This window comes from Acinonyx jubatus, chromosome D4, assembly GCF_027475565.1.
Source record: "Acinonyx jubatus isolate Ajub_Pintada_27869175 chromosome D4, VMU_Ajub_asm_v1.0, whole genome shotgun sequence".
Taxonomy (NCBI): domain Eukaryota; kingdom Metazoa; phylum Chordata; class Mammalia; order Carnivora; family Felidae; genus Acinonyx; species Acinonyx jubatus.
In genome coordinates, this window is record NC_069391.1 from 667,167 (window position 1) to 684,779 (window position 17,613).

The 17,613-nt window shown below is 62.9% G+C and overlaps 2 protein-coding genes across 2 annotated transcripts; both read right to left on the bottom strand.

The window, feature by feature from the left end:
* Nucleotides 1-672: 672 nt before the first annotated feature.
* On the bottom strand, nucleotides 673-5,215 carry TOR4A (torsin family 4 member A). Its single transcript, XM_027050946.2, has 2 exons — nucleotides 4,631-5,215; nucleotides 673-3,903 (listed from the first exon to the last, which is right to left on the bottom strand). Exon 2 carries the CDS (start codon nucleotides 3,864-3,866, stop codon nucleotides 2,616-2,618), a length of 1,251 nt encoding a protein of 416 aa, XP_026906747.2. The 5' UTR covers nucleotides 3,867-3,903; nucleotides 4,631-5,215; the 3' UTR covers nucleotides 673-2,615.
* Nucleotides 5,216-6,861: 1,646 nt separating this feature from the next.
* Nucleotides 6,862-17,128, bottom strand: NELFB (negative elongation factor complex member B). The gene is made up of 13 exons (XM_027050932.2): nucleotides 16,406-17,128; nucleotides 15,893-16,056; nucleotides 15,573-15,672; nucleotides 14,921-15,151; nucleotides 12,612-12,797; nucleotides 11,922-12,034; nucleotides 11,265-11,367; nucleotides 10,950-11,045; nucleotides 10,584-10,726; nucleotides 10,367-10,473; nucleotides 7,710-7,851; nucleotides 7,464-7,572; nucleotides 6,862-7,355 (listed from the first exon to the last, which is right to left on the bottom strand). Exons 1-13 carry the CDS (start codon nucleotides 17,111-17,113, stop codon nucleotides 7,209-7,211), a joined length of 2,349 nt encoding a protein of 782 aa, XP_026906733.2. The 5' UTR covers nucleotides 17,114-17,128; the 3' UTR covers nucleotides 6,862-7,208.
* Nucleotides 17,129-17,613: the final 485 nt, after the last annotated feature.

Consider the following 17,613-nt stretch of genomic DNA (forward strand, 5'->3'; position numbering starts at 1 on the left):
TAAGAACATTTAAATTAAAAAAAAAAAAACACCAGATCAGACTGGTTAGAGTTGTAAAGTTAGGTGGTTCGAGTATGAAGAAAACAAGGCAGTAATCACGTTGAAAGGTGGGTGTTTATCGCCTGGGGTGGGGAGGAGGAGCTGGTGAGTTTCTAGGAGCCTCGCTGTGTCCTTTTTCTTGACCTGGATGGGTGCTTGCTTTGTGGTAAAACTTTGAATGTATATTTTGCTTTCTACACTTTTCCAGATGCATGTTGCATTATACAACATTAACCCCTCACCATACCAACCAAAAATGATACGGTTTTTAGAAAGAAATCTCACAAAAATGACCAAGACCTGTCCGCAGAAAGTTAGAAAGCTCTACTGAAATATGTTAAGCCAGGCTTTCTACAAAGCGTGGCATTGTCATGGGATCACCATTCCCCAAGCTGATCTCTAAATCAGGGCAGTTCCAGTCAAATCCTAAAAGGTTTCCCCAAGAATCTGACAACATCAAGTTCTAAGGAAAAAAGCCCAAGAAGGAGTCAAATAACTTCAAAGAAGATGTCCCGGCAGCTGTCATGACTTCCAAAGACTAACGGGCCACCGGACGGTGTGGTGCTGACCCTCATCCTGGAAACAGTCCGGCAGGAACCCATTTATCACAGAATGGGAATTACAGAGCATGGAGAAAAGAGGGAGCTGGTTTATAAATAAGTCAACAAAATAAAATTTAAACATCAACAAAGAGTAAACATAAACATAATGTCTGGTATGGAGGGTTGAGTGAGAGGACACAGATGGGACGGAGTGTGCTCAGGGGGACCACTGCCCCCAAATAAAAATAAACGAGGTGTAAAAAGGCAGGACAACTAGAAGGCACAAAACAAAGTCCCGAGAAGTTCAAGTCTGTCGCTGCGTTGTAGGCGCTGCTTCCACGCACCGGAAGCAGGAGCGGCGCCGGGGACCTGGGACCTCGGCACTGGACACAGGCTCCTGTCATATATTCGGCCTTAGAGACATGGGGCTCCTGTCCCCAGCTGCCCAGCAAGTGGGGTCTGGTGGACAGAGCTGGCCACCGCCCCCCCAACCCCCTTGGGGAACAAAGCTTCCCAAACGTCTCCCCCCTCCCCCCTTCCCGCCAGTTCTCAGAGCCTCTAGGGCCAGCCTGGCCCCATTCTGCCCTTGATTCCCAGGCGCGGGGCCGCAGGTCCGCGGCACCTGGCCAGCGTGCCCCCCCCCCGCCCCCTCCTCGGGCTGACCTTGGCCCAGGGCCGCAGACGGCCCCCAGGGCCAGAATGGATAGGCGGTGAGGGGGCTCCCGCCACGCGGGGCCCTTGGGGACCCGGCCTGGGATGATTCTGAGGTCTGCGGGGCTCAGAGGTCGTGCTGAGCTCTGACGCGGGGTGGGGGTGGGGGGTGGTGCCGCACAGCCCGGCGCCCAGTCAACTCGAGCTTCGCCTCTGCGGGGCCCTTCCCTCTGCTCCCCGGGTCCCCCTTTGGGATTCGCCGTGGCCGGGGTCGCCGATGACGTGTGTTCACGTGTCCCCGGCCCTCAGGCTGTGTGTGCCCTCCTCCAGGATGAGCTGGGCCTGCTGCGGGGACCCGGGCGACAGGGAGACGCGGGACACGCCCCCGCGACCTCCGCGGCGCGGGCGGACACGCGCGGCCACTGGGCGGCAGCACTGAGGCCATCCCAGGGCGCGGGGGACGCGGGGCTGCGAAACCGAGTGGGGGTGGCTTGGACGCGACCGCCGCCCTCCAGGAGCACCCCCCACCCCCCGCGCGCGCGCGCACAAACAACGCCCACCGCGCCCGAAAAGCGACAGGGGTCTGGAAACCTCTGCGGTCGAGTCTAAAGGATCTCTACCTACAGGCCTCCCCCAGTCAGCGACCTGAAGCCAGTTGGTGGCCAGGGCAGGGGGATCGGAGAAGTCAGCGCCCCCCCCCCCAACTTGGGCCCTGCCATCTACCGCTGGCACCCCGAGATCCCCCACCTTCCAGAGCGTTCAGGGGATTCCAATGGATCAATTCATTGCGTGTGGACTCCCATCCCCCCTATTGCCTCCCAGGGAGCTCCTGGGCCCCAGAGTCCGGGAGAAATCCGGGGAGTCCATGCCACTCTCCTGGCTGGAGAAGCACCCAGGACTTTGGTCCCACAGGGTGGGGAGGGGGTTGCGGCCCGGACTGAGAGAGAGAGAGAGAGAGAGAGAGTGTGTGTGTGTGTGTGTGTGTGTGTCTGATGGCTGCTGCAGCCATATCCAGCCGCAGGGGACCAACTAGGTGACCCTGGGAGCTACTTTCTCTGAGGCCATCCAGCCTCTGTACCGATGCCTGCGATGAGGGGCACACAGCAGGTGCTTAGGAATGTGGGCTAGGGCCGGGAGGTGGCAGACTGGGGGCACTGATGGGGGAACTGTGACTCGAAGCGGGGGCTCGGAGCGGAGCCACCCCCACCAGCCTCCCAGCGTGAACCACGGGTTAGGGAGGGCGGTGGGGGCTATAAACAGATTTATTAGGGGCCTCAGGCAAATCCACAGGGTCCCCTCCCTCCTACTACCACCAACGACCGAGATGTCCCCAAGATGTCCCCTCGTGCCCACAAGCGTCCGCCGTGTCCAGCCGGGCCCCTGCTACAAGAGGTTCACCGTGGCCACCACCTGCTTGCAGCCAGTGACGGCGAACTCGCGGCCAGCCACGCGGTAGTACTTGAGCTGCGCGGCCAGGAGCTCGGCCCGGGCCTGCTCCGGGAAGAAGCCCTCCCCGGCCATCTCGTCCCGGAAGCAGTTGACCACGGCCCTCTTGTCCAGCAGCAGCAAGGGCACGATGGCCGCGGCCTGCCACAGCGGGTGCTCGCGGACCAGGAGCGCCCGCAGGCCGGCGCGCAGCTCCTCCTCGGCCCGCACGGCGGCCACCGCATCCCAGTCGCCGTGAGCACCGCGGGCGCCGTCGGGGCGCGGGGGCAGCGCGCGGGACGCGTTCTGCAGCACGAAGCGCGTGATTTCCGCGCCGCCCGCGCTGCTGAGGAGCACGTAGATGGCGTTGTGGAAGTGGTGGGCGCGCTGCGGCTGCAGGAAGCCGTGCAGCTCGTCCAGCAGCGCCAGGGGCAGGAGCTCCGCCTCATCCAGCACCACGAGCGGGGTCTTCTCCTCCGCTTCGGCCCGCTCCACCACGCCGGCCACCAGCCGGGCCAGCTCCTCACGGCAGTCCTGCGCAGCGCGCGCCTTGGGGCAGTGGTGCCGCGCGTGGTACTGCAGCACGAGCGCGCCGTCCTCAAGCACCGCGCGGAAGTGGCGCGCCAGCAGGCGACCCACGTGGCTCTTGCCCACGCCGCTGGGCCCGTGCAGCGCCAGAAGCAGCGGGCGGCTGTGCACGTGCGTGGCCAGGTAGTCCCGCAGCAGCGCCACGATGCGCCCCACGGCGGCCGGCTGCCCGAACACGGCGCGCTGCAGCGCCTTCTCCAGCCCGTCGAGGTCGTAGCGCTGCGCGTTATCGTCCAGGTTCTCGATGGCGTTGAGCACCTGGAAGCCCACGATGGCCACGAGCAGCAGGAGGCAGCGCTGCGCGCGGCTGCGGCGCTCCGCGTGAGGCCGGTACTTGCGCGAGGTCTCCGGGTAGAGCACCACACGGCTGCGTCGGCGCCTCTTGCGCGGCGTCCTGGACGGCGGCTCCGGGCCGTCGAAGGTGAAGAACCGGGGCTGGTCCGGGTCAGCGTGCGGCGCCCCGGGCGCGGAAGCCGACCCCGAGCCGGGCGGCTGGGGGCGCCGCTTGCGCAGGAGGCACACGCGGCGGCGCAGACGGACCACTGCGCGCAGCGGCGCGATCACGCTCGGGCGGGGGACGCCGGGGCCCGCGGCCTCCAGACTGGGCTGGCCGCTGTCCATGGCGCAGGGGCGGCGCTCCGCATGCAGGTCGCCCTCCCTGCAACAGGAAGATGGGGAGGGTCTCCAGACGTCGGCATGGCCGACTGGGACCCTTCCCTGGAGCGACGTCCCTCCTCTGGGAGGTCCCCAGGGAGTGCGGAGCGCGGGGGAAGGGTGACTCCTGGTGCCGGCCTCGCCCGGCTGACCAGGAAGCGGCTCCCCGCAGGGCCCCATGCAAATCTCTCGGGTCCTCCCAGGAACAGCCGCGGGCCTTGAGGAAGTGGCGGCGCGGGGAGGGCGCAGCTTATCGGGCAACCACCCCGCTTCCTGGAGAAGTCGGTGCTAGCTGGCGCCGATTAGGGGTAAAGAAGGGTCAAGGCCCGGCCCCGCTGCCCATCCCTCCCTCCCGCCCGCCCGCCCGCCCCGCCCGCAGCTCGGCCTGCCAGGCGCCAGGGGCTCTCTGAATCCCAAGTGGGAACCAAGGGGAGCAGGGACCCTGGCACCGCCAGAATCCAGAGACATCCCCCGTGCACTTAAGAACACTTGGCGGGGGGGGGTCGATCAGGAACTTCTGCTTTTGAGAATGGGCCCAGGCCTCCCACCCCCCACACCCCCAAAACAGGGATCCTCCCTGCACCCCAGTGAACACACATGGAGTGGCAGCAGAGAACCCCCAGACACTAGTAGGGTGGGGTGCAAAGACAAGAGCCAGAGGAAGAAAAGGGCCATTGAGGAGACAGAGCTGAGGAAAGGACTGATGCCCTGGTCTCCAACCCACCCCATACCTGCAGCTGAGTCAGGTTAAGTTCCTGCTGGCCCCCAGCCCACCAAGGGCAGCCCCCTGCAGAGGCCAGATGCTGAGGCTGCAACTCAGGACACAGAAAATACCAGCTTCCTGTCGAGGGTCCTGATGGGGTCAGGGGCCTGGCTGGCAAGCTCAGGCCTGGAGGGGTAGCAGCACCTGCAGGTCCCGGGAGCCTTAGGTCGGGAGGAAACTCTGGGGAGGTTTCCGCTTCTGTGCAAAGGAAGTGAGTCAGGGGTGTGGCAAGTGGGCGGGACTTAGGCTGGATGGAGGCGCCAGAGGGAGAGCCTGGCTGGCTGGCCCAGGTCCCCTGGCTGGCCATCGGGTCACCTACCTTCCTCAGCCCTGCAGCCCTCCTGGCTGTCCAGGCCCAGGTCACCTGGCAAGGCTTGGGGCATCCCCTCCCCAGAGATCCCACAGACTCCTGCATCTCAGTCTAGCTTCCAAGGAACCCCTGCCTCCCCAGGGGCACTGGCACCTGATCCCCCACATGGAGCGGAGTAGGGCAAGAGCAGAGAGGGTGGGCCGGGCCCCTCTGCCCAGCTGGGTGCCCCCAGTCCCTTCCTATTCCCCTCTCCCCCACCTCCCTCCCCTCGACCCCAACCTGGGGTCATTTCGTTTTCCCCTCCTCCCCTCCCAGGGACTAGGGCTCCATCCCATCTCCCTCTCCTCTTCCCCTGCAACCCCCCCCCCCCCCAGCCTAGAGCCCTCCCATCCCAAGGATAACACACTGGAACAGAAATTCTAGCCCTGGGGTTAGACCCCCATGTGTAGCTCAGGGTCCTGGTCAGGGAGCAAATTTACCAACAACAATTTACCAAGAACAAAGGACTTAGGCAAAGAAGTGGCAGGTGGGGGCTTGTGTGGCCCTGCCCCCCGCCCTAGTCCCATCTCTGCACAGTCGGCCTTCCTGAATGACCTTCTGCTCTTCTCATTCTGACCGACGGAGCTGGGCCCTTCCAGGCCCAGAAGCACCTCTCCTGGGCCCAGACCCGTCTGCAGCCCTCCCTAAGGCTGGGCCCATCAAGCAGTCCGGCTAGTCTGGTGCTGCCTCCCTCAGTTCCCGAGCCCTTCGGCCGTCCTGCCTGTGGTCCCTCGACCTCACCCCCTTAGCCTCCCTTTGCCCACACACTGCCTCTGTCCCGTCTCCTAACTCTTCTTCGCCTCACAGTGGCACCAGGCACGTCGTGCATCAGGGAAGTGTTGGTCACGGGGCTGGAGAGTTCCCGTTGTCTCCAGAATATGGGATTCCCAGGCCTCTGGTGATGCATGTTCCTGCCTGCCCTTCAGTCTGGTGCCCTCGGGCAGGGTCACTGCTGCTCTACATCCTCCCATCCAGCCCTGGGGCCTGGCTCCCAGGACCGGCTGCCCTCCTCTGTGCGGGGCAGGTGCGTGCGGCCTTGGGCCCCCTACCCACCACATGGCCTGGCAGTACTCTCGGCCTTCCTGGGGCCAGTAGGGGGAGGGGGGGGAGGACACTGTCCAGGCCCTCCCCACACCCCACGATCCCAGCATAGGGAGGTGGGGGTGGGGTCCTGCCTGAATCTCTGCTTCCTAAGGAAAAAATGGAAAGGGACTACCCCTCAGCATGCGCACCCACAGACGTCTCCCCCCTGCTCCCAGGGGCAGGGCCAAGCATCCAGACCGCGGCCCCCAAAGCAGAAGTGTCCTTAAGAAGATACCTACCTACTTATACTACACCCACCCCTCAGGCGTGCCCATAAACAGCGCACCCACTGGATTTACCCAAACACCTTTTATTTACATAAGTCAAAGTCTCACTGTGCAACAGTCCCTCACTTGGCCAAGTGCGGGTGCGACTGAGTAAGAGGGAGCACACCCCTCCAAGGGTAAACTGAGGCAGCCAGTCAGTGGCCTGGGCTTTCCTCAGCCACACCTGCTACATGGGGCGCGGCTGGCCAGTGGGGGAGCAACTTCCTGCCTGTGGGCTCTGGGTCAGCCAGCCAGTCCCGGGTGAAACACTCAGACGCTCCTCGGAAGCCAGGTTCGTTCTGCAGATGACCGGACTCAGCACACTGCATGATTCTGCCCGTCTGTGCCAACAAGCCTGGGCCCACCCCTCCCCCTTGGCTCGGCACGTGTCCCTCTCCCACCCTCGCCCCATGGAAAACAGGTGGCTTTTTCCTAATTCCAACTACTGCCAATCTGCCTCCCCTCCCACAACACGAGGCGGCAACCAGCCAGAAGCTTCCACGGCCTGGAATGAGTTCAAGCGGCCAGGAGGGGCAGAGCAGACCCAGAGCTGTGCTCCACAGAACCAGATGGGGACCCACGAGGAGCGAAAACACGATCCCATTCCCGTGGACAACACACACCTCCCAGGACCCAGTTCGTGGGGAGGCGGAGGCGCAGAAGAGGGCCCCACGTGCAGGAGGTCCCAGGGTGGGGGGTGCTCCGCTCGGCCAGCCCCAGCCCCCCTAGCGGCCCGCCCACCCCCAGGAGAGACGGGGTCCGTGCTTGCAATGGCAGGGGAGCTCCTCCTGGCCGACCACGGCCCCACCGGGGGCCTTGCCCAGTCCCGAGCAGCCCCAGGTGAAGGCTCAGAGCCCAGCCGGAGTAGACACGGCGGGAAGGGGCAACTCCAGGGCTGGAGTCTCCGCGGCCTGGGCCGGGCTGGGCTTCCGGTGCTCCAGCTGCTCCAGCCGCTCACCGAGCTGAGAGTAAAGTTCCTTCACGGCCTCTCCGCTCTGCAGGGGGGAAAGTGCGAGGTTCGGGGGCAGCCCCACCCCACCCCACCCCCCCGGCTCGCCTGGGGGCAGGGTGGGCGGCACAGGCCCGGGAGGCAGGGCACCCACCTGGCCCGTGGGCTCTAGCGCCTTGCGCAGGGCGTCCAGCCTGGACGGGGCCACCCGGTGGTGCAGGTGGATGAGGAGCCGCAGCACGTGGCGCTGCACGTTCTCCTTCCTGGAAGAGGCCACAGCAGCGCGGCGGGTGGGCGGAGCCCAGAACCGACCCCCTCCTCCCTGACCCCCCGCCCCCGCCCGCCCGGAGGTGCCACAAGCGCGCCGGAGCCCCGCAGGGTGCAGGCGGAGGGTGGGCACCTGGGCGAGGCCGTGAGGAGGAAGCCATCGAAGAGGCTCCTGCAGAAGTCCTCCAGGGCAAACTCGTCGGCCAGCAGCGCCAAGTTCCCCATGAGCAGGTGCAGGAAGATGTCCCCAAACGCCAGGTCGCCAAAGGTCTCCACTGCAAACACAGGTGTCAGCCCCGCTCAGCCCACCGCCCCTGCCCCTGGATGGGCCAACAGGGAGGCCGCGGAGCAGCAGCGCCCCCTGAGGACGGGGTGCCCGGTTTTCCTGCAGCCAGAACCGGGGCCGCACCACGAGGAGGCAGGGGCGGCCAGCCACCCCCATGGAGGCAGAGAAGCAGGGCTGTGGGGGTGAGGGTCGGGGTGGGGAGGGCACGGGAGCCTGCTGCCGGTGGTTCTGCCCCATGGCCAAGGGACTTTGGACTAAGTGGACTCGAGAAGAGGGAGAAACTGAACAGACTAGAACTAGAAAAGAAACAGGAAAGTGCCACAGCACTGGCCCCCAAGTTCTACCAGACTGCGAGCTACATGGTTCTGGAAGAAAGACAACAAAAGGAAAGATTTTCATTTTTTGAAGGCACGGACTCCAAAAACTAATTTAATCAAAAAAAAATTAAAAAAAAAAAAACAACTAAAATAATCAGCAAAGGTAACTACCAACGTATCTCACTGATGACCAGAGATAGAGTGCACAGCAAACAAGGCCGACGACCCAGCTGGAGGGCAGCAGGTCACGGGGAGGGGGGGGACACACATGGGGACACAAGTGCCACAGCAGCCACTAGAGAAGTGCTGACAGGGAGCTGTGACCATGGCACTATCTGAGCCCCAGGCGCCACTGAATGCCACGGGGAGGCCCGGGCACCATCAGATGCAGCCGGGCTGTGCCCCCGCCACATGTGACCAGAGCCCCCGCTGACCTCACGGCCGGGGGCACTTTACAGGACACTCAGGCAAGGGCACAGTCGCCACCCCAGGGAACACTGCCAGCAAAGTCCCTAATGGGAAACAAATGCCCTGGTTCCAACCCTTCCCACAGAACCCTCCAGACAAGGAGAAACACGAAAGGCAGCAAGGGGACACGAGGGTGGAGGGGAGACGCCAGTTGGAGCCCTGACTTGAACTAACCACCCACATCAAATGTCACGTGACAACGAGAGATCCGTGGCCACCGTTGGGCCCTGGACCCAGATGTGACCACAGCACCATTCTTTTGTAGAAACACCTGTCAAGTCCTCCGTGGGTTTACGTCCAGACCATCATCCGGGGGACGAGCGGCGCACACGGACCCCCATGCAGCAGGTGAGAGGCACTGGGCTTCACCACGCTGTGCTCTTTGCTTGTAACGTCATCAAAAACCCCCATGATAAAAAGCTAAAAAATAAACAGAAAGGAATTTTTAAAACTGACATCTGATCTTACTAGCACCCGGTAATGACAGAAGAGGACAGCGTACCCATCCTGAGCACAAGGAAAGATCTGAGTCCCAGCGTCCTGGGCAGCAGCGCGTGGCTGGGAGACACCGACGCAGTGTCGGAGGCAGGGAGGGAGGAGCACTCCCTCACCGGATGCTCCCGACGCAGGCAGGACACCCCGCTCCTAGCCGACACCGTTAGACGCGAGAAAGAAACAAAGGTACTGAAACGAACTGGAACGATGAGACAAACCCAAACGGCACCCTTGGAAGTCTCCAGGCTCCAGCCCCTGTGGCTCTGTGACACTTCTACATGTGGACATGCTACCTCATGTGGAAAGAAGCCCTACGACAGGAGACGACACCGCATGACCCAGGTGGGCCCGACAGCATCACAGGGAGGCGGGAGGCAGGGGGCCAGACTGAGGGATGTGCGGGCGGGAGGAGCTGGAAGGGTGAACCGCGAGACAAAGTCAGGAGCCGGGATGCAGGCGGCTCCTAGAAGCTGGAGGAGACCAGGAGACAGATTCTCCCCAGAGCCTCTGGAAGGAGCCAGCCTCGCCCACACCTTGCCTGTAGCCCCGGGGCACTCGCTTCACCCTTCCAGCCTCCAGAGCGAGAAGAAAATAAGTTCGTGCTGTTCACGTACATGGAAACTAGATACGAAGTAAGATGCACAAATAGCTTCCTTCCTAAAGAAAACACGGGAAACGTAACACGGGCACCACCCTCAGACGCGTCAGTGACCCAGAAATGCACTTGGCCGGGAACGTGCAGGATCCTTATGAAGCAGACTCAACACCCCAGACATGAGCCGAGCCAGCAGAGGCCCCTGGGTCTGGGCAAGCATGGGAAGGCCAGGTGCTCCCCAACACCCTTCTCCTTGCCTCCACCTGCAGCTTACTCTTGAAGGGGTCCACTCGGGCCCCACCACAAAGCAACCGGCCCCCTGGCCCCACACAGCCAGAGACCGTCGGGGGTGAGCTCTCTCAATCGTCTGAGGCCTTGAGGGGCTCCACCTCCCTCGCCAGTTAGGAGCAAATCATGGTAGCTTTTCCCCCACAGCCAAAAAGATGCTTTCACAAACGGTGACAATGGCGAAGGGTGTCCGTGAAACTACCAAGCTGAGAAACTACCCAACTACCCCTGCACCAAAACCACCTCCAGAAGACGAAGATGGAGAAGCACGCCGAGCCAGCCCCTCAGAGCTGGGACAGGGCAGGAGCCTGGGGCCCGGCACGGGGCCTGCCCGCACTCACCCAGCCCCGGCAGCAGGCGCAGGAGCGCGTTCTTGTTCCTCTGCTTGGTGATGTGCAGCACGTAGTACAGCCCCACCTCGCAGGCCATGCGGTGCTCCTGCAGGAACCTGCGCCCGGCAAGGACAGGTCACCCCTGGGCGACGCCCTCCGCACAGCCTCCGTGGGGAGCTGGGGGGCGGGGGCGCGGCACGCCCACCCGTGCCCGTGGGGCCCATACTTGGTGAAACTCTCCGGGAGCGTGTTCGGGTACGTAACCGGGGCTTTCTCCTCGGCCGGCAGCTTCTGGTCCACGTTGAAGGTATGGTCGTCGACCACGAAGGACATGAGCATGGGCAGGAACCTGGTGATGAGCTCCACCTCCTACGCCAGAGAAGAGCCAGGAGCAGTCGGGCACAGCCCCACCTTTGTCCTGCAGGGACCCCGCCCCTCGCCCGCCTCCCTGCATCTACCTTTTTCGACTTCAGCCTGAGGGCCTGTCCCTCCTTCCCACCTCCCGAGACCCCGCCCTGCTGATCTCCACAGACCCTGCCCCACAAACCCTCTGGAGGAAGCGGTGGAAACCATCCCACCCTCGTCCCGTTACCATCTTGGGCTCCTTGAAGACCTGGCTGTCAATCATGTCCCATGCCCCCTGGCCCAGCGCCAGCAGCCTGAGCAGCAGCAGGAGATCGGGACTGTCCTGTGGGAAAACGAAGGCCTCAGCACGTGCTCACCCAAGGCTCCCCTCCACTGAAATCACTCGTTGCCTGGCAGGGTCCTTGTGCCACGGCCAAACACCTCGGCTTCCCCCGCAGCCCCCACGGCACCCACCGCCCATCGGGAGTGCTGTCATTCGGCCGGCACGGGCCTGGCCACACACCCACCCAGAAGGCAGCGTGCAGCCAGCCGCCGCGCTCACCCTAGGCAGGGTCTCCTGGCCGACCAGCTCCTGCAGGTGCCTGACGGTGCTCAGCGACAGGGTGTTGATGGCAAAGGGGTCACACAGGATCATGGACAGGTCCCTGTGAGGATGAGCACACTGCGTCAACATGGCGCGGCCACGGGTGGGCTGCCCTGGCCGCGGTCCTGGGGGGAAGGCCCCTCCGCACAGAGCAAGCCCACCCACCCACCCGCCCGCCCTGTGCTTCTTCGGCACAAAAACTTGATGTTCGGAACTCATCCTTAACTTGCTCAAAATACTGAAGGGCTTTAAAAGTTTTTTAAAAAATTAAGCCCCCGTTTTGGTTCTGAGGACCTGCCCCTGAAGCCGTAAGCTCACGAGGGCCCCGCAGAGATGGTCACAGAGAGAAAGAGCTGCAAAAGAGAGCTCGACAGAGCCGGTCCCGCCAGCACAGCGGCCCCGGGACGGCGCTGACCACCCACCCCGGTCGCAGTCAGGCCCCGGCTCACCGAAACTCTGATAGCCTCGGCCCCAGCAGCCAGGTCTCAGCCGTGTGCACGAGCGCCAAGGCAGCTCTAAACCACACTGGAAGCAACTGCAGACACAGCCTGCTCATCCGGACACCTGTGGACAGGACCCTGGGGGCTGGGGCACCGGCACAAGGCCAACCCTTACCCTAGGACTTGCTCTTGCCCCTTCTTCACGCCGTCAAGAAACCCCTGCAGCTCTCGGGCTCTCTTGCTGTCCACAAACCGCTCACGAATGCAGGCATCCAGGCACCAGGTAAACTGTGGGGAGGAAGCACAGCCGGGACACGGTCAGAGACCGCGGCCTCCAGACGGCTCCCGTGGTCACCGCTCAGCTGCAGCCACCACCCCGAGCCTCACGTGGTCCGGGCCGGTACGGCGAAAAGGCACACAGGCCTGAGGTTCCACATCCCCAGCAGGCCAGGTGGTGCTCGGAGCAGGCAGTATTTGTGCTCTGTTCTCAAGGGGGTCTCCCTGGCAGCCCCCACTGCGGGACCGTGCCCCCCGGACCTAACGCTGTCTGGGGCTGCACAGCATCCATGCGGGAGACAACAGCGGCACAGAAAGCCCCATCCCTGGAGCACACAAGAGGCCCCTGAGGGCTCTGGAGCAGGGGAGGGACAGTGGCCCAGGAAAGACCAGAGAAGGCTACGGCAGGGGAATAAACAGCAGGCGAATACGGCAGACGCGGGGCCGGTGGCTCTGACTCAGGTGCCCCTAAGCCTGGGCGGCAGAGGGGGTGTGGGGGCTGGCACACGGCTCGTGGCCGGGTGGGTGGGCGGCCAGAGCCCTGAAGGGGAGGAGCCGGAGGGAAGGGGGTGGGGCGGGCGGGCGCCACCTTATGGCAGGGGTCCACGGAGCAGATGTCCCCGACGTCCAGCTCGTGCAGGGACATGAGCAGCTCGGCCCGCAGCGTGCAGTAGTGCACGTTCCGGGTCCGCAGGAAGAGGGTCCGCAGGAACTGCAGCACCATGTCGTACAGCTTCACGTTCTTCCCCACCATCTGCGTCAGCTTCTGCACCACCTGGGGGAGGAGACCCGTGCCTCGGGGTCACGACGGCCGCGGGGGCAGGACCGCCCCAGCCCGACTCTACTCCTTCCTGTGCGGGCTGTACCCAGAGTCTCCTCTGTCACAAGACGCCAGCTCTGTGTCAGGTGGTGGCCACCCTGGATCCCACAGACCCTGAGAGCCCATCGGCCTAGGACCCCAGCCTCCAGGGCTGCCCATCAGCTGGCACGGGACACTGGGGCACCGCTGAGAGACGCTGGCCACTGTAGCCCCACCAGGGCTGCCTTGCTCCCTGCGTCCTCCCATGTCGAGCACCTGTACCCCTTCCTCGGCAGGGACCACCCGCCTCTGCAGCCCGCACCCCGTGTGGAAGTCTCCAGCAGCCTCCACCAGCGGGAGGGAGCACGGCTCACCGCGCGACCGTGAGCAGGAGGCAGGCCTCTTGCTCTGATGGTGGGAAGCAGACAGGACGAGCTGGGGTAAGAGACGCCACGGCGCCCCAAAAGCCACCAGGCTGTACACAGTGCGTGCAGGGGGGAGCAGGGACAGAAGCAGTGAGCGCCCGCCAGGCAACCTCAAGGGCCCCCAGCAAGGCCTCTTCAGCAGGCCTCAGGGACCCTGACGCACAGAGCGGACCCGGAGCACAACCCACATCTCAGCACGCGGGCAGCTCCGGTGTGGACGAGGGCGGACACGTGCCTGCCCTGACCACAGCCCAGGCCCACCTCGCCGCGAACGGGAGGCAAGGCGCAGGCCGCTGGGCACGGAGCCGTGGCCCTAGTGGCCGACCCACACCCTGAGGACCGTGGGCGCCACACACACCTGCTACAACCCCCGCCCCCGCAGTGGTGAAGGCCGCAGAGGTGGGAAGGACCCAGGCCGACAAGAGCAGCAACAGACCACAGGCAGGAAGTATCACCACAACCACTGGCCGGATTTGGGGAGAAAGCGTTAGGTCAGATCCCACTTCAACCAAACACACAACCCCAGGCGAGAAAGCTGAACAAAGAACCAGCAAGACGCCCCCGCACCACTCGACCCGGGCCTGGTGGCCTCCGCCGTTAAGCCATCATGCTGGAGCACATCAGGCAATTGCAGTGGCCCCCCAACTCACTGGGAAAAGCCAAAGTGTCCATGGTGGCCTCCAGCCACCGCCCCCCGCCACACCGCCCCCGCCACACACACACTCACCTGCTTGCTCTTGGTTCCAGCCACATCAGCCTTACCTTCCCACACAGCCAGCCTGCTCACCTTCAGAGCCTGTGCTCACACCCCAGCCTGGCTCCTCTTCCTCACCCCCAGAACCCAAGCTGCCCGGCTCTGCCTTGCCTTGCTCTGGGACCTCATGCCTCGACCCTCCTCTCCTCTGGGTGCCCAGCATGTGACATTTACCGTGGAGCATCTGCTCCCTTACAAACTGCAAGTGCCCCCAGCAAACAGCCTGACCCCCAGAGTCACCGAAGGGTGCAGGCACTTATGGCAGGAAATCAGAACTCAAGAAACATTCGCTTGTCAGAGTGAGGAACGAATCCGACGTAGAAAGAAAAGACGGGCGCCTGGCTGGCTCAGGTGGAAGAGCACGGGACTCTTGATCTTAGAGTTGTGTGTTCGAGCCCCACATTAGGTGCAGGGATAACTGAAAAATAAAATCTTTAGGGGTGCCTGGGTGGCTCAGTCGGTTAAGTGTCCAACTTTGACTCCGGTCATTATCACACGGTTTGCGGGTTCGAGTGCCGTATCGGGCTCTATGCGGACAGCTCAGAGCCTGGAACCTGCTTCGGCTTCACATTCTGTGTCTCCCTCTCTCTCCGTCCCTCCCCCACTCATGCTCTCTCTCCCTCTCAAAAAAATAAAAAAATAAATAAATAAATAAATAAATAAATAAATAAAAATTATTAAAAATAAAATCTTTTAAAAAAAAGAAAATTTCCCAGAGCCAAAGGACGACACAATGAACTTAACCTGAAAGGCCTGCCGACTCACAGAGCACCAAGGACGTAAAACCAGAGAGGTCCACGTTAGGCACCACATCACAAAGACCCCCAACCACACGCACAAGCCCACCCCTCCCAGGAGCAGAACGACTGAAATGTGCACGGGGGTGGGAAAGAGGGTGGTCAGGGGGCCCCGTGCCCCACCTCGCCCTGGCGCCTCGTTTTCGGGGAAGGGCTGAAGAAGTTGTGCAGGACGGAGAGCTCGGTGCTGAAAAGCGCACTCTCCTTCTCTAGGATGTACTGCTTCAGCAGCGGAGAAACTTCGTCACCAAACAGTGCCTGGTTGTCCTGCCAGATCTGCCGCTTCACCTCCACAGCACAGGCCCGGTACAGCTCCTTGTCGGCCATCACCAGCTTCAGCTTCTTCTCCGGAACCTACAGGACCATATCGGCCACCTGTGAGCCGCACCTGTGCCCCAGGGACCTCCCTCAAGACGGGTCAGGAGGCCTCAGCTCCCCCAGCAGAAACCACCTCAACCCAGACCCACCAACAGGGGTGCCTGTGACTGGACCCCAGGCCCCAGCAGATGTAAGCAGCCAAGCTGAACACAGACAGTTCTTGCCGAGTCGCCATGGGTCCCACAACCCAATTCACACACCAGGCATCAGTCTCCGTGTGGCTTGTCAGAGAAAAGCCAGCACAGAGAACATGCCCCAGGGCTGCTCGGGGTTTGGGCAGGCAGCTCACGAGATCCCCCCAGAGCTAAGGTGCCAGCTTGACGAAGCACATGCGCGATGTCCCCAAGTAAGGGCTCGTGCAGAGAGTGCCCTGAGCATGTGGGCCCACGGTTTTTACCTTGGGCAAATGTTTCATGACACACATCACCACTGGCTGCAGGGACGGCATCTTCACCAGAGAAAAGCTCTTTTCTAGAAGATCTTCCAGTTTCTTGTACCTGGAAAGGCTCGTGTGACTAAAGGAGCAGCACAGGACCCAGTCTGAAGCAGCTGTCTGTCCCCAGACAGATGACAGATAAGGGTATAGGTTTCCACGGGCGGGGCACTCGAGTAAAGGCCCCCTTTTCGAGCGGGGGTGTGTAGCCAAGGGAACGCTAAGTGCTGCTGAGTCCGTTCCAAGGCTGGGAAGGGGCCTGCACATGTCACCTGCCCACCTACCTTTCCTCAGCCTTCCCCTCTGAGGCAATGGCGGACACCCGCTCCAGCAGCTTGTCCCGAAGCTCGTCAAACACCGACTGGTGGAACTCCAGCCGAGGTGTCCCATGCAGGTCCAAGAAAGGCAAGGCCGACTGCAGGGAGGGCAGCAGCACGCCGTTCTCTGTCTGAGGAAACAGAGGCCGGGGGGGTGGGGGGGTCGATTTTACTTATTGGGGCTGGGCTCATGGGGAGGCGACAACAGAAACTTCGGGTCGCTGCTACACCTGGCCAGCACCCCAGATGCCCTGAGTACCTAAGAAGGCAAGGATGCCTCCCAGCAGCCCTGGTTGCAAACCAGGGTATATATATACATAACGGCAAACCCCGGTACCCAACCAGATGTCCATCAGCGGGGAACCAGCTCAGGGCACCCGCTTCCTCCATCCGCGGAACGGACAGCTGCCCACTTCCCCCGCGCCCCCGCGCCTCCGGGAGGACTCACGCCCAGATGCCGGCCTCCCCAGCGGGGCCCACCTGGAACTGCTCGATGGCCTTGAGCGGCTCCGTGCAGTTGGTCAGCGTCTCCTTCAGGTCTTCGCCGTTGGCCACGCCCAGGTCCTGCAGCCCCGCGAACATGGCCGAGGCCCCGGCGCCCGCCCGGCTCGGCGCCCCATCCCCGCCGCGCTCCCCTGACGCCGGCGCGGTCGCCGCGGGTCCCCCCGAAGTCCGCTCGCTCGGGCCTCGGGGACCGCCCGAGCTCCGCTCCCCGGCGCCCTCCAGCTCGGCCAGGTCCCGCCCGCAGCGCGGCTCCGCGGGCACCGCAGCCGCCCACTTCCGCCCTGCGAGGCCGGGTCCGCCGACCGACCGGTCCCCGGGAAACACTGCGATCGCCACGCAGAGGTTCCTGGGAGTGGCGTCGCGCCCGGCTCCAAGCTCAGAGGACGTGAGCGGAAGCTGTGCTCGGGCGCGGCGCCGGCTGTCGACGGGAATCCCGCCCACCTGAGCCCCACCCCAACCCCGAAGCACCAGCCCACCGCTCTTTTGCGGCCGGACCTCGTGGCGTGTGCTGCGTCTGACCTCATCCTCCTCTGGGGGCACAGCGGGGTGCTGCGGGGCACTTGAGGGTGGGGGAACCGGGGAAGGGGGCCGGACACCGGAGAAGGGGTGCTGCCGGCGGGGTTGGCCTGCTTTACGAATTTCAGCACTGACATTTAACCAAGTATATTTTATGTTTATAACCATGAACAATCCTGCTGTTGACCTCACAGCAGCCTTTTGACTGTGAAAATAGTTTTGCTTCAAGGAAAGGAGCATTCGGCCCCGGAAGCTCCCTGCCCCTGGGCCTCACCAGGTGCTCGACCCTCTCTCTCTCCCTGGAACTTGGCTCCCTCCTTGTCAAACCGGGACAGGGATGAAGTTCACAGCACAGGGTTGTTGCAAATGCGACTGAAATCTAAGTGTGCCTCCAGAGGTGCCTATCAGAGACCTAGGAAGAGACCTGGGGGCAAAGTGGTGTCATGACCAAGGATGGCTATACTCATCACCATGAGCATCTAACCCCAAGTTCACCCAAGGTGGTGGGCCCTCAGGCTGAGGTGTCCATCGTGACTGCGAATTCAAGTTTCAGCTGTCATGATGTCCCTTGTCCCTTGCAGCGCAAGAAGCTCACACGAAGTCAGTGGCCACTGCCTGGTCTGCACCCTCCCCCGGCTCCTCCTTGCTAAGTGTGCAAGCCCCTGGAC

Coding starts and splice junctions, on each gene's coding strand:
- TOR4A (XM_027050946.2), bottom strand. CDS start 3,866: ATGGACAGCGGCCAGCCCAGTCTGGAGGCCGCGGGCCCCGGCGTCCCC.
- NELFB (XM_027050932.2), bottom strand. CDS start 17,113: ATGGTTATAAACATAAAATATACTTGGTTAAATGTCAGTGCTGAAATT. Junction 10,727..10,949: donor TCTTCAAGGAGCCCAAGATG/GTAACGGGACGA, acceptor TCTCTGGCGTAG/GAGGTGGAGCTCATCACCAG. Junction 7,573..7,709: donor CTCCTCACGGCCTCGCCCAG/GTGCCCACCCTC, acceptor GGCCTCTTCCAG/GAAGGAGAACGTGCAGCGCC.